A 14347-nucleotide genomic window follows, 5' to 3' on the forward strand; every position below is an offset into this window, starting at 1 on the left:
AAACTATAGACATAATGCATGTCTTGTTTGCCCATCTGTTTTGCCTGCTATAGTCCTAAACCTATGAAATATATATTTTTTTTAATTTCAACGATATAAATTAATATGTTGATAACATTGACGACTTATGACGTCGTTATGTCTAAACAACGAATTTATGGTCATGAGACGATTTTTTTAAACACAGATTTAAATACGCTTTGTTTAAATATTGTTATATAAGAAAAAACATTTGCAAAAGTAAATATTGCATATTGGTTATGAAAATTTCTATCGTATTTATTAATATTTACTTTTGATCAAATTAGCCAAAAAATGATGAATATGCACATGCTTTTTACATGGTTTTTTTTCCCATTGTAAACAGGGTTACTTTCGGTCCGTTTTATTTTGCCTATTCACTCTTTTGCCTTCATTTGCCTTGTTTTAACTTAACTCATTCGAGTAAAAGAAATCACTATTTCAAATTCTACACGTTTTATTTGCTATGGTGGCAAAATAAATTTTGAAAAGATTCTTGAATGTAGAAATAACCTATTTCAGGCACCAGAAGAAAAAAAAAATTTTTTTGATTTTCTATTTTAACAGGGGAATAAAACTATGAACAAATGCACGTTTAAAAGAGTGTTAAAATCAATAATATAACTAAAAAGAATATGAAGTCTCTTGAATAATGCATGTAAATATAAATCATGTTAAAACAGTAGAGCTCTTTATATACTGTTTCCACTCATTATTGAAATTTTAAATGAGAAATTTATTTTTTCTAATAATTTTTACTTAAATATGATCTGTTCTAAATGAAAGAACATTGTACATACATGTATTCTAAAACATTAGAGGTAAAGGAAACATATATATCAATGCATTACCTAACTGGCAATGAGTCTTCCTGGTCGTTTGAGTTTACAATGAAGGGGTGAAGTACAACCAGCCTCTGTACAAAAATAACATTCAAAAACATGAAAAGTGATTCAAAAAAATACTATAATTAGGATTGTTCACCAAAGTCATGATCCATTCTCTTTTCTTTCAAAGTACTATTTTAATTATAACTCTTTTAAAAGCAACACCACAACAACTGGGAAGTTAATATTTTTTCAGTTTGATATTGTACAGAAAAAAAAAATATTTCATACGTAAGATTGATAAACAGATATACCTTTATATATTGAAGGGCTTGTTACCTGTGGAATCAAAAAGGACCTTGAACCTCACAGACGTCGAACCATAGCGGTTTCGCGTGCGAAGCTCGTACTCTCCAGGCCTGAAGGTAGGGCTATAGAAATGGATTCGAAGAATCTGCCGACTTTTATTATGTATTATCCAAGTTACTGGAACTTCAATTTCGCCAGAGTAATAAAGCTTGATTTCATCGGTCAGAGTTGGATCGGTTTGATAGAAGTCGAGTTTTGCTGTATAATCTTTCTGGCAGCAAACCTCGCAGTTCCGACCAAGGTTCAGCGATTTGTTTGGATAGTTTACAGTTATCAATGGTAGCACTAAAAGTATTTTAAAACATAGTGAAATGAAATGTGAATTGAGAAAAAAATTATTGATTTTTTTTTATTTCGAATAAACTGAAATAAAATAAAGTACACAGCTTACGCGGGTAATGTGTTTGTTGCGCCGGATGGAAGCAAGGGTCTTTATATATCTCATCCTTTCATTAAAAAAAGAAACATTTTTAGAAAAAATACGAAGAGTGATAAAATTCATAAAACCATAATGTTATGAATGAAAAAAAAATTAAAGTAGATAAGTAATTCATTTATCAGAAATCTTCCATTATAGTTCTCATTTCAATTCCTGCCAGTGATGATGGTAACCCCGTGGGGGAGTTTGACAGACAGTTGCTGCAGACCTGTAGCTCTCTGTTCTGACAAAATGGGGATTTACGACAAGAGAGCTATTAAGGTGGCACACAATGAAGAACGTAATATATAGAGGATATTCAATGTTTTGTAGATGAATATGAAATTTATTTCACGAGTGGGACAGGATTTTTTGATATTTTCACGAGTGCGAAGCACGAGTGAAAATATCAAAAAATCCTGTCTCACGAGTGAAATAAATTCCATATTCATCTACAAAACATTGAATTTTCTGTTTATTACATTTTCTTTGATTTTCCCTTTGACTCTGTCTTTTCGTAACAGGGTGTCATAGGCTATGACGTCATAGTTGAGCGGTTGAGACGTCATATGATAGCTATAAGCGATTGCGAGATTGAAAAACAAATTTTTAACAACATATTGGGAGAAACTTTGGCAGTTTTAGTCTCTATCAAGAGGGTTTAGTTAATATCTCTTATGACAGGCCAGAATTTTTTTAAACCTACTTTTGATATCCATTCACACTGTGAGAGAATATCACTTTGGTATCCTTTCACACTGTGAGAGAATATCACTTTTATTCAATAAATAAATCACAGTATTTCACCGTTGAAAATGTAATAAATGTTTATTTTGCACAAAAAATGCGCGATTTTTCGATTTAGTTCTCCGTACATTTAAATTACCATCCTTTTACTTTTTTTCACAACAAAACATTTTCCATATCCGTCGTTAATACATGTAACCCTCCTGGGACTGCAATTGGATGTAGCTACGAGGTTTTTTTTTTAACCTAGGGCGCAGTATAGCTCTTCCGTCCGCCAATATTTTTTTTTTCCTGAGGAGCTTCAATCTGCCATGTCAATGACCATGTGCATATATCTTCCAAATTTTAATCACACTTTTTCTATTGATTGTTTTAATCATTACTTTTATGTTTTTATGTTTCGGAAATCATTGTCTAGATTTTGTCTAGAAAGTATAAACTGTGCTTTTACGATTTAACCCCCATTGCTGTACATGTATTGGGGGTATATTTGAGCGTAATCCTTTTTAATTGCATGTCAAATATACCATGCCATAGCATACAATATAATACATTGTTAAGTTTTGATTAACGCCTATGCTCAATCATTCATAAAATATTTACTGAAATGTAAATGGTAAAGTTAAGATGACTGTAGAACATTGTCATAACCGTTTTGAATAATATACTCAATTAATACGAATTTAAAGTGCACTGTGATAAATTCAATATTAATATTACAGAGAAAAGCACAGAATTAATACATGACTAAAGATATAAGCAAATCTATCAAAAAAAAGACAAAACAAAAAACAAAACAAAAACAACAACAAAAAACCAAAAAAAAAAAAAAAAAGAAAGAAAGAAATTTTTAAAAAAAATTATGAAATTACCTTTAATGCAAAGTCAATTGTAAACATGCTGAAAATATTCATCGCCACCGAGGTCATAAAAGTGGGAAGTATCCCAAGAGCCATTTTGGTTGTGTCAACGCGCAAGATTGACTATAACCTAATGACAATTATTGAATTTATACGAAAACATATAACCACGTGACATTGCTCCGATTGTCATGTGACAACATCGCTTGTTCTTTTTTCCCCTTGTTAAATAAATTAAAACGCAAAATATACATGTATGATAGATATTATAAGCTAAATGACATGAAATTATAAAGAAAGGAAAGTTTTTATCATGAGAAATCAAGACATGCGCATGCAGTAGTCATTTAAAGAAATTTGAAATGCTGGAAATTTTAAATGCATTAATGTTGTTGAATATTTTTTATCTCGTGTACATTTTGTAAATGAGTACCTTTAGAAAATAAAATTTTTAAATTGTATTTCAGGCTATCCCTGTTTTACAAACAATAGGTTTCGGTTTTTGTTTAGTTTTATTTTTTTTTTCTTTATTTCTTTAGATCGAAGACTGATTTACCATTCTTTTTGACACTGTCTCAAGCATTGTGAATTCTGATTTCTGGCTTGGTTAGTTTTGAAAAGGAGGAAAACATTACTGTGATATTGCAAGAACTTTCAACACATTACTGCGACTTTACTCGACTTTAATTAGTTCTTCTCCAATTAAAATTTTTATTACAAGGACAATTTTTCAGTTTTGAAATAGCAAAATGAAGAGAATGAAAATATCGAGCAGAGATCGATAAAAAAAAATACAAAGCAGATCTGTAAACCAGACATAAAACACGGAATATTTGACATTCCAGAGATGGGATCAGGTACCTAAAAGGACAAAACATCCCCGCTCTACCGGTCACAACCGCCTTGAACAGTATGTATTAATCAGATAGACACAGTAATCCGTAGTCAAATTTAGTATAAAAATAAAGGTGTAAAATTTGATCTGAAAAATGTCAGTCAAAATATGACCCAAATAGGTTGTATTTGCTAGCAAAGTTATTATTATGACCGTAGAATTTACGAAATGCTGACACCACTTAACAAATTTGTTGATGTTGATTTTACACTAAACATGTTTAGTTCTATGAAAGAAAAGAAAACGTTTGCATGGACAAGCAATATTATATATCCTAAATCCGGATTTTGAAAATCTTGGATTTTAACAAAAGATTTTTAGAATAAAGATTTTTATTATTTGCAGAAATGTTTGATCATCTCTAAAACATTAGACCTGAATCTTGCTAACAGGTTGAAAAAAATGTGTCTCTTCTTAAAGTGCCTACGGTATAATCCCATTCAATTTCTCTCGATTGTATCCCAGCATGCACTTATATCACTTATTTTGATTTAAGACCTGATTGACAAATCCAGATTTACAAATATTAACCACACTGATAAACAAGATGTATGATTAGGCCAATAGTACAAACTTGTATATTTTCTAATGTATTTTAAGACAGATGTTAGGTTATCAGGAATCATCAGCATAAAACTCACATAACAGTAAATATAATCTTTCCTGCAAGTGCAGTTCAGTTGATCTATGATTAAGGCATCAGGCATCAACAGGCTGATTGCATTAAAAACAAGTTATTTCCTTGATAAGACGTGAATAAGAAATAGTCCTTTTGAGGTTTTCTCACAAAACTCATCAATAAAGTGTAAGAATCGTAAAATCGTATCCTACATCCTATTTGAAAGGCTCTCCCTGCTTGTCGGTCGTATGTTACTAAATTTGCTATAATTACAAGCAAAACAACATGTCCCCTTCAAAACAAGGTCATAACGCTAGAAATTTTGACAACTATCTTAGAAAGTACTTCTTCAATTAAAATGGAAAGATTTTTTTCCATATATTTTTTATGGAGTCATCTAAATGTTCAAGTTATACACAATTTAATACTCTGAAGTTGATAATAAAGAGATACATGAGTTCCTGATAAACAAAATCTTTGTAGTCTTTAAAAGACTTTATCTTTCCAAAATCTATTGCGATTTCCATGAGAGCCAATTGTGCTCCTGTATTGGCGTCGTTTTAAAACTTCTACATATTAAGGGAAATTGAATTCTTGCTGAGACCTTTAGTTTAGGATAAACTATACTTCATTTACATTATACGTCATATGTACTCAATAAATAATGCACACCGGATTCGGAAACAAGTTGTTACAACTTATATTAATTCTTTAGTTTGATATTAAGATATATCGAGGGCGTTTTATCAATTAAGAAAAATCACATTGATTCACAATATGGCCCGATATATCCCTGTGAATTCTAAAGACACCACTTGATAGTGCTAGTTTTCTTATCAAGAAATATTTTTTTTTCTTAACATTCCATGCATTTGATATGACATCAGCAAATGAAGTTATTATTTTAAAAAAAAAAAAAATGTCACGGGATATTCTGAATAAAATAACGCCATAGTTAGATTGACCAAATATTAATTGATAAAAAAAAAAAAAAACAATTTATTGTTATTCAAAAAGAAAAAAAATGACATTTCCTGTTTGGGGAATCTAGTATAGGGTTGTCATACTATTTTATACTTTGAAATTGTGTGTTATTTTTAAATATATGTCGAACAGTGGAAATGCTGTTAATTATGAGTAAGATTCGTTTTTACCGATGTAAGGCAGCTAAATCAAATTTAATGTAAAAGCGCGAAATGTCGCGTTAATCCTTGTGTACTCTTGCATCCCGGATGCACTTTTTACGATATTTTATGATATTGTTATGATATTCAATGATTTTGACTGATAAATAAATTCAATTTAAAAGAGACATAAATCTCCCTTTATCTTTTTCCCGGCCTGTTGTTTATGTTAAATGACTGTCTCACATCTGTTTTTATTACATTAATCTCAATATAACTCAACAAGTACAAGTTTGTTTAATATTTTTGGACTGATTTAAAATGATTTTTAGCTTATTGATCCTTAACATATCATTACGTATGTACTTTTCCATCATTGATCTGATATAGAGCAATGATTAAATTTTAATTTACTTTTAAACGATATTTTTCCGGAATTATTTTCTTTATTGTAGTCCATTTTTAACTTTTACTATACAACTCTGTGAGTCTGATTCTTATTGTCTGATTTGGGGGGGGGGGGGGGGTCCTTATATTATATGTGCATCATTTGTTGTCACAGAAAATGCACTATGACCAGAAAAAATATTTTCTGAGCTTGGTATAACGTCAACAAAACATCAATTATTCAATTTGCAGAGCATAATGAAGAAACAAGAAAGAATGTTTTACACAAACTCTTGCAATAAATATACATCTGTAACGGACTTAAACAAAAACAACTTTCGTTAATCTATCGAATTATTTTGTTTTAGAAAAAGACGAATCTCTATAATTCAAAATTATATATGCAATATTATAATACAGATATTTTGTTCCATACGTTTTAGATCGTTGTGTATTAATAATCTAGACCTTTTCCTGATTATATTCTTCAGGGGGCGAGGAAGGAGACATAGGGAAAATATTGGTATGATAGTTTTGATTATTCAATTAACTTTGAAGGTATCGTACATAATTTATGTATATTCTTGTGAATAAAGATAACGATTTTTATCTGGTATTTTTTCTTGTATTGTCATGTCATAAAACAAAATAAGTGCATTTAAAAAAAAAAATCTTGTTACCATTCATCAAAAAGTAATTTAAACAACCTTATTGGAATTTCGCAACTTACAGTATACAAACTACATTTATCATTTCAAAATAGACAAAAGTTGTATGAAGAAATAACATTGCTATGCAGTCGTTCGATTTCGATTTATAAAAAAATATAAATATATTTATATTTAAAACACATTGTTTGTTATATACATGTCATCGTATGCTAAATTGTTAACTTTTGAATTTATTGGAAAACTGACTATTAATATGTGCAAGTTATAATCGGTTTCATTTCAAATATTTTGAATTAAAAAAAAGGAAACCGATGACAAAAAAGAAAAATATGTTTAGGTACATATATATATGTACCGATATCAATATGCCAATATGTAGGTTAGCTGCAGATCGCGAACTGTTATGGTTTTATATTTAAGTCTTTGACCATAACGCAAATATGGTGCAATTTACGTCGCAAGAATTTCTGCTCACTTTGGGGATGTATTTCGCCACTTTCCAGCATTTGGTCAATCAGCAACATTTCATATATTTTGTATGTATATCTTATCCACCTCCTAACCCTTTCTTGTCTCTACAGACCAATAGACTCTCTTGTTGTGAATTTGTTGTCAAATGGCATAAAAGTCACGACAAACGAGTTTATTAGTCTGTACAGACGACTAGAAAGGATAAGAAGATGGATAAAATATACAGATCGGTTATAGAATGTGTCTAGAATTACGGAATGAAAAGTAGTTGATTGACAAATGATGTAAAGAGGCGAAATACATCCTCAAGGTGCGCAGAAAATCCTGCGCCGTAAATTGCACCATATTTGCATTACGGGATCTGTAGCGTTATGGTCAAAAACTGAAATATAAAACCATAACGTTATAGGTCTGCAGCTATATGTATGTCTGACTCTTATACTATTTGGTTCTATATGTACGAGGGTTAATCAAAAAGTAACTGCTATAAACCTTAATTAAAGGAAGTCATCTGCAAAATTTGATATACTGATACCTTTATATATTTTTACTGTTGAAAAAAAATCCGTTCAGTTATAAATAACACTTTTTGAAATTAGATTAAAATTAAATTAAATCAAAAGTAATTAATTAATTAATGATAAACGATACTTTTTTATGTCTATCACTGCATAATAACAGCTGTATTTGCGTCTTTTGAAGTCACTTTTCGTCACTAATTTTCAATTCATCCAAAAATCTATCACATAACGTCTTGCTTTGAGTTGTTTCATCAAATTTATTTGAACTGTTCTGCTGTTGTTGTTATTTTACTGTTAGCAAGGCGATTCCCTCCAACTTCTTCCTAGCATCTTTTGACTCCCATTTACAAAGGAATTTATATAACTTTATTAATCATTGCAAAGGTTATTTTACCCTTTTTGTAGTGAAATGGTTCGTCTTCAAGTATAAGGGTTTAATAAGGTATTAGCCTTTTCAATATTTCATCGGAAAAAGAAGAGAGTGGGCGATGAGTTATTCCAGATACATGTACATGTATGACACTTACTTTTGAATCGAACTGTACAAGGGGACTACTATACATCAGAATGAATATAGAAATAAACTAACAATTCAAATAGTTTTTATAAAACAATTTGAAGCAAGATGCATGATAGGAAAATGGGTGTAAAGATTATTTAAAAGGCGTCAAAATTAGGATGTGTAAGAGATTGAGTAGATTTGTGGTTGATCTGAAAATGAATGCCGAAAAATAAATTCAAAAGATGTCTGTGACATTAGACATCACCTTAATTGTATTTATATTTTTAAAAAGTATTACATTTACTTACTGAAATTGTAGGCAAAAATTCAAACTGGATAGAGGTGAAATCTATCATTTGTTGATGGCATCCTATCATTTAAAATTTTAAAACAGTTGAGGCATAACTTTAGGACTAACTCTCGTACTTTAGTGATAACAAATGAGAAATGGTTAACGCCAATTTAAGCATAGAATGAGTGATATGCTAACCAAACTAGAATCTATATTTATATTTTACCAACGAGTTCTTCTCTTCAAGCTATGGACAAACCAAAACACAAGTTATTCAACATTTTATAATTAAAATAATGTTATCAGAAATTTAAGAGATTCGGCTCACAAATAAAAGGCATTTTACAGATAATTTAAATTTTGTCTTGTCTAATATAAGGACTGCCTCATGATTCCAAGGCCAGACCCTCTTACAGACATTATGGTGCCTAATTCATGATTTAATCTTCGTATCATATATATTTGGTATGATTTAAAGTTTTAATTTTTCACAGTTTATGAGATGAAATAAAGACCTCTTGGCAATTTGTGCCCTTTTATTTTCTTTGATCTACACAGTTTTTTGTAAGTTCCCTGAGTTTAGTGTTCTCTCCTAGGAAATATAAGTACAGAAAGGAAAGTTCTTCTCCGTCGTTAGAAGTAATTTTAATTTTTTATAAACGATTTATCTAATCAGATCAACCAAACAAAGGCAAATGATTGATCAGTAAGTGTCACGTGGTTAATGTGCTTGTTATATAGATGCGTTTACAGAAGTTTTAACGTATGCTGAGAATTGGTCGTCATGTTAACTGTCGATGTCGTTCTCACTCTGCGATTCTTTTCGCTGTTTCACAATTCTGGCCTCAATAACTTGGTATGTTATTTTCTTTCATGATCCCAAACGGGCGTCTCATTTTTAGTTTTATTTTTTTTTTCTCTACTTTATCTATATGTTAATTTTATTGTATGGTTTTCCTATATCTTTATAACATCCTTGTACTATTTATTTATTTACTATTACTAGTTGTCATTGATTTTTATCTATAACTTTGGGGGGGGGGGGGGTCTTTGTTATAATTACAGTAAGAATCCTGGATAATTTGATTTAATGCGGTAAATACTTTCGAATATAAATGTATTATTGATTGTGGCTTTTAGATTTGTTGTATCTAAGGAAAATTATGTCATTGATATCATCAATGAACATAATGTATGGGTATGCAACGAATAATACCTTTAAATAGCCTAAAATCGTATTGATCTAATAAAGTATCTTTACTTTCAGTGTAATTATATTATTTACTTTCATTCACTGATGCAAGAGTTGTTACTATCAACTTTCCGTCATTAATATACTGAAAATATAAGCACTTAGAAAGGCACAATCATGTTGTTTATGTATATAGAAAAATATCCATTATCATTTCATTTTCGACAGGGTGCAATGTATGGATTTTTTTTTCTTATTTTGTAGACGAACTATGTTACACCAAGAGCCTGCTATCTGGCAGATTCTAACGATTATCGTAAGTTCTTCCTTAATGTCAGTTTAGACAGAACTTCACAGAAGCAAGGTTTTCTATGAACAAACAACTTAAAACAACAAAAACCAAAGACATTTAGCCACGAAAACAATAACATGCAGGATTAATTCTTTATTTCTAAAGTCATACTTTCTCTTTCAGGTGTTCCTCAGCTTGAGTTACTCAACAAACAAGAAAGATGTGTCGTTAAATGCCAAAGATACCGAAACGCTATTATTCGCTACAATATACGACCCCGCTACTTTCCTATCGGAGGTATCAACTACAATGTTGTTTGTGATGGATGTGATGCGAATTTGCAAAGCCTCGTTGGTATTAAGGATCACTTTGAATATGTACGCGTCCAATGCCTAGGAAACGATGCAGACACTGGAATCTACGAAATGGAAGTATCCACAGAGTATGGAAAGGGATACTCTTCTGTATACATACAAGCAGAGCGTAAGGTTTTCTATGTTATCCTTGATTAATAACATTGTCTTGTCATTATTACTTCGTTTGATGATATGAAATTTATATCTTTCAGTAATGGAGGCATTCACGGGTAGGCTCAAGCAACCCTCCGGACCAGGTCAAATCTTGTTTGACAACATTGAGTTGAACGAGGGATACTCATATAATAAAAGCACTGGGATTTTCAAAGCCAAAAGGACTGGGTATTATTCCTTCTACATGATGGCTAGAACAGAGTCTGATCGTTATGTCATGATGGAACTTCGAAAGAATGGCGTCAGAGTGGGCTCCATAACCAATGACGTACTGCCTGACCACAGCTGGGAAGTTGAAGATGGAGCTAATGCTCTGGTTTTAGCCTTGAAGGAGGGAGATGAAACGACGGTTTATTCAAATGGAACTTTGCAGGAAGGCTCTACATTATCCTTGTTTTCACTGAGAAGTAAGTTTTAAAGACGCATTTTAGGGCTATTGGATAGTTGGTGGCATAGAAAATGATATTCAATATAATTTTACGTATCAATCCAAAGTTTAATACGACTGGTCTTCTTATTGAGATTTCTAGCTTTATTATTTGGTAAAAATAGTTACTTTTGTAATTAAATCCGCACGCAGTTTTTGTGGTCAACGGTTTATCAGGCACATACAGTATATTGTAATTCAATAAAAGAACTATGAAATACTGAGTACCTGTAAAGTAGGGAAATATGTACTAGTATACCTCACTGTTAGCATAAAAGTAACCATTTGGAATGTTTTTGTATCTGCTTCAGTTGTTTTATGTTATGTGGGTAAGACTTGAGAGTCCCCTACTACTGATACAGTGTAAGATCACTCTGTAACCAGTCTAACTTTCCTTCAGGTCTCATGGAGTCCCCTCAAGAAGTTCTTTATGCAACTGTCCCAGACGGTACAGTGATACAAGGTGGTCCGTGGGAACACATCGCTTATGATGACGTGCACATCAACACTGCCCAAACTTTCACAGCGAACACAAATTACACCGTGGCTAGCTCCGGGTATTACGTGGTCAGTATGACGACTTTTCTACTGGACTCAGCTATACACGCCTCTTATCTGGATGTCCGATTCAAGATGATTCACTACTCCACCTTATCTGTGTCCTCTCGAACCTCCAATTCATATACGTATATGGCCAGATATAATCAGGGTGACGTCATACAGAACCAATTCTTTACTTTCAACACGACACGGATGTCAAATGAAAGTTCTCTTGCACTGTTCAAGTATTTTGAACTGAATGGTAAGAAATTTTTCCTTCTTTTAAGCTTGAATTGCTATTTTCTATTTTGAAATATTTGAGCAAGACATATTGTACATGTAAAAGGCTAAATAAGATGGGTTAATTCAATATGATGGATATGTTTATGCTATTTAAGCAAAATCCTTTTATCAATTGTAATGACTGGTTTTCATGTGATAAAAACAAATTAAAACTCTATAATTGATTTTTTTCTTTCCTTGATATAATCAAAATGAAATAAAATTATTGGTTTAAACATAATTCAAGTTTAATATTAACAGACTTCTTTATAACTTTTAATGTTTGTAATTTGCAGAAACCGATGTGACTGTAATTACAGTTAGACAAAAGCCATTTTATTTGGCCTGTGAACAAGAATTTTGTAATCCATTTGCCAATGGAGCCGTATATGAAAACTTGGGTTCCGATTTTGACCCCATTTCTGGAATCTTTACGGTGCCCCGTTTTGATGCGTACCTCATTTCAGTCAATTTGTTCGCGACCCAAGTGGACACAATATTTCAGATACTTGTCGACGGTGAAGTAACGGATACCATACACTGTGATGGACCAACAAATGATAACTTCACTAATGACAGCAAGCTAGTTCTTATTAAGCGTCTTAAAGAAGGTCGCACAATAGAGGTGAAAATGAAAGGCCGAGCTCTTTTCTACTCCATGCTGTCTATTTGGACTCTGACTGCCTGATCTGAAAACGTGGCCTGAAAGAATTCCAAACAGGGTTTTGAGTCGGATGAAGCTGATTTTTGTCAGGTTTTGTTCTTCTTGTATTATAATGCGCATTTTTTTCCTTTAAAATGCTATGGAAAGAAGAATACTGCGAGTTTTTAATCGAAAATTTTAATACAAAAGTTATCAATGGTAAATGGAAAATATATTATGAAATATGTTTATGTGCTTATCGTACGATTTTATTAAAAAATGTAAAAAAAAAATGTCTAAATAAAACACTTTATTATATTAATTTGTCGTTGAGTCAATAACCTCTCTCTCTCTCTCTTTCTCTCTCTCTTTCTCTCTCTCTCTGGAATAAGACGTACACTCGGCCCCAAAACCCACTCTATCAAAACTGTTCTGTTAAACTTATTCTAAATCATTGAACTCTCCTCAAAGAACAAAATAAGAAATATATGTATTAAAATAACAAGTTCAGTTTGTTTAATTCATGCTTTAGGGGGTTGGAAGCCATAATTTGGGAACAAATATATAGATAAAAATTGTTAAAAATCTTTTTAAGGCTATGATTAAAAATATGCATGCGAGCATTCTCAGAAATTTCTGAAACAAGTTTGTTCAAATCATGGTCCAAGGGGGTAGGATGGATTCGTCAAAGGAAAACGAAGTTTTACTTGGAAGTATGTGTAAGCCTGAAATTTCTTCTTTCAAGAACAGCGGGGTCAATATAAGTCGAAACTGGGAACCAAAGTTTTGCATTGGTATATGTAGGAAAGCAGTTCTAAAAAATTCAAGAACAGCTAGGCCAAAAACAAATTATTGTGGGGTATCCCCAGATGATGCGGATTCAAATTTACTGGGAACTTCAAACCATGATTTACCTGAGGCCACATTCAGAGAAATAACTGTAGACTATAAATGTACTGCTGGGTACAAGTCGCCCTGCCATTTGCTGCGACAGTACCTTTGAAGTTTTCTGATTAAATTAAACTTCATAAATGGAGAAAAATCTTCAGTGTGAATTCACATCTTTTTAATTCATGGTCCCTGCGGAAAAGGCTAAGATTGGAGATTTAAAAAAATGTTTTCAAAATTCAAACTGGGGATACATAAAACATGTGGAACAGAATTTATTCAAAAATTTTTACATGAAAAAAAGAGGTCTCTTGCTGAAACCCTCAATTCAACATTTAGTTATATCTACGACGTTTTATGAATTAACAATATTCATTTTTCTTCCTTCGTTGATTATCGTCTTCCTTGTTTGTTTGGGTTTTTTTGGTTCGTTTGTTGTTTGACGTCCCTTTCGAGAATTTTTCTCTCATAAGGTGACGCCACCACTTGCCGATGGAGAGTTGCAAATTTTTGACCTATACTCGGCACTTCGGGCCATTGAGCAGTGGGGGATCTTTTTCGTGCCAGCACCTACTGCGACACGGAACCTCGGTTAATACGGTCTCATCCGAAGGACCGGTCTCCACTTCCCACAGTGGGATTCGAACCGGCGACGTAAGGATCAACTCCTTACTCCTATACTCTAGAGCTAATGTCTGTTAAAAACTGATGAAATGATGGAGAGCCAAGAAATGCACAAGAATTATACAGTCTGAAGATGTAGATCAGTTTACTGTTTAAGGTTATTCCTAAAGACAGCAAAGCTTTTTGAAAAAGCTATACTTGATCG

The 14347-nt window shown here is 32.0% G+C and overlaps 1 protein-coding gene and 1 long non-coding RNA gene across 2 annotated transcripts; one reads left to right on the plus strand and one right to left on the minus strand.

Moving 5' to 3' along the window:
• Positions 1-1467: 1467 nt before the first annotated feature.
• On the minus strand, positions 1468-3298 carry LOC133186454 (uncharacterized). The gene is made up of 3 exons (XR_009721055.1): positions 3255-3298; positions 1609-1663; positions 1468-1502 (listed from the first exon to the last, which is right to left on the minus strand). It is a non-coding gene; the product is annotated as an uncharacterized LOC133186454 (long non-coding RNA).
• Positions 3299-9508: 6210 nt separating this feature from the next.
• Positions 9509-12760, plus strand: LOC133186281 (uncharacterized). Its single transcript, XM_061321503.1, has 6 exons — positions 9509-9580; positions 10181-10232; positions 10392-10691; positions 10777-11145; positions 11566-11967; positions 12284-12760. The coding sequence occupies exons 1-6, from the start codon at positions 9509-9511 to the stop codon at positions 12673-12675; spliced, it is 1587 nt and encodes a 528-aa protein (XP_061177487.1). The 3' UTR covers positions 12676-12760.
• The last annotated feature ends 1587 nt before the right edge of the window (positions 12761-14347 follow it).

This window comes from Saccostrea echinata, unplaced genomic scaffold, assembly GCF_033153115.1.
Source record: "Saccostrea echinata isolate AGI-Se365-2 ecotype Australia unplaced genomic scaffold, CSIRO_AGI_Sech_v1 ptg000013l, whole genome shotgun sequence".
Lineage (NCBI taxonomy): Eukaryota > Metazoa > Mollusca > Bivalvia > Ostreida > Ostreidae > Saccostrea > Saccostrea echinata.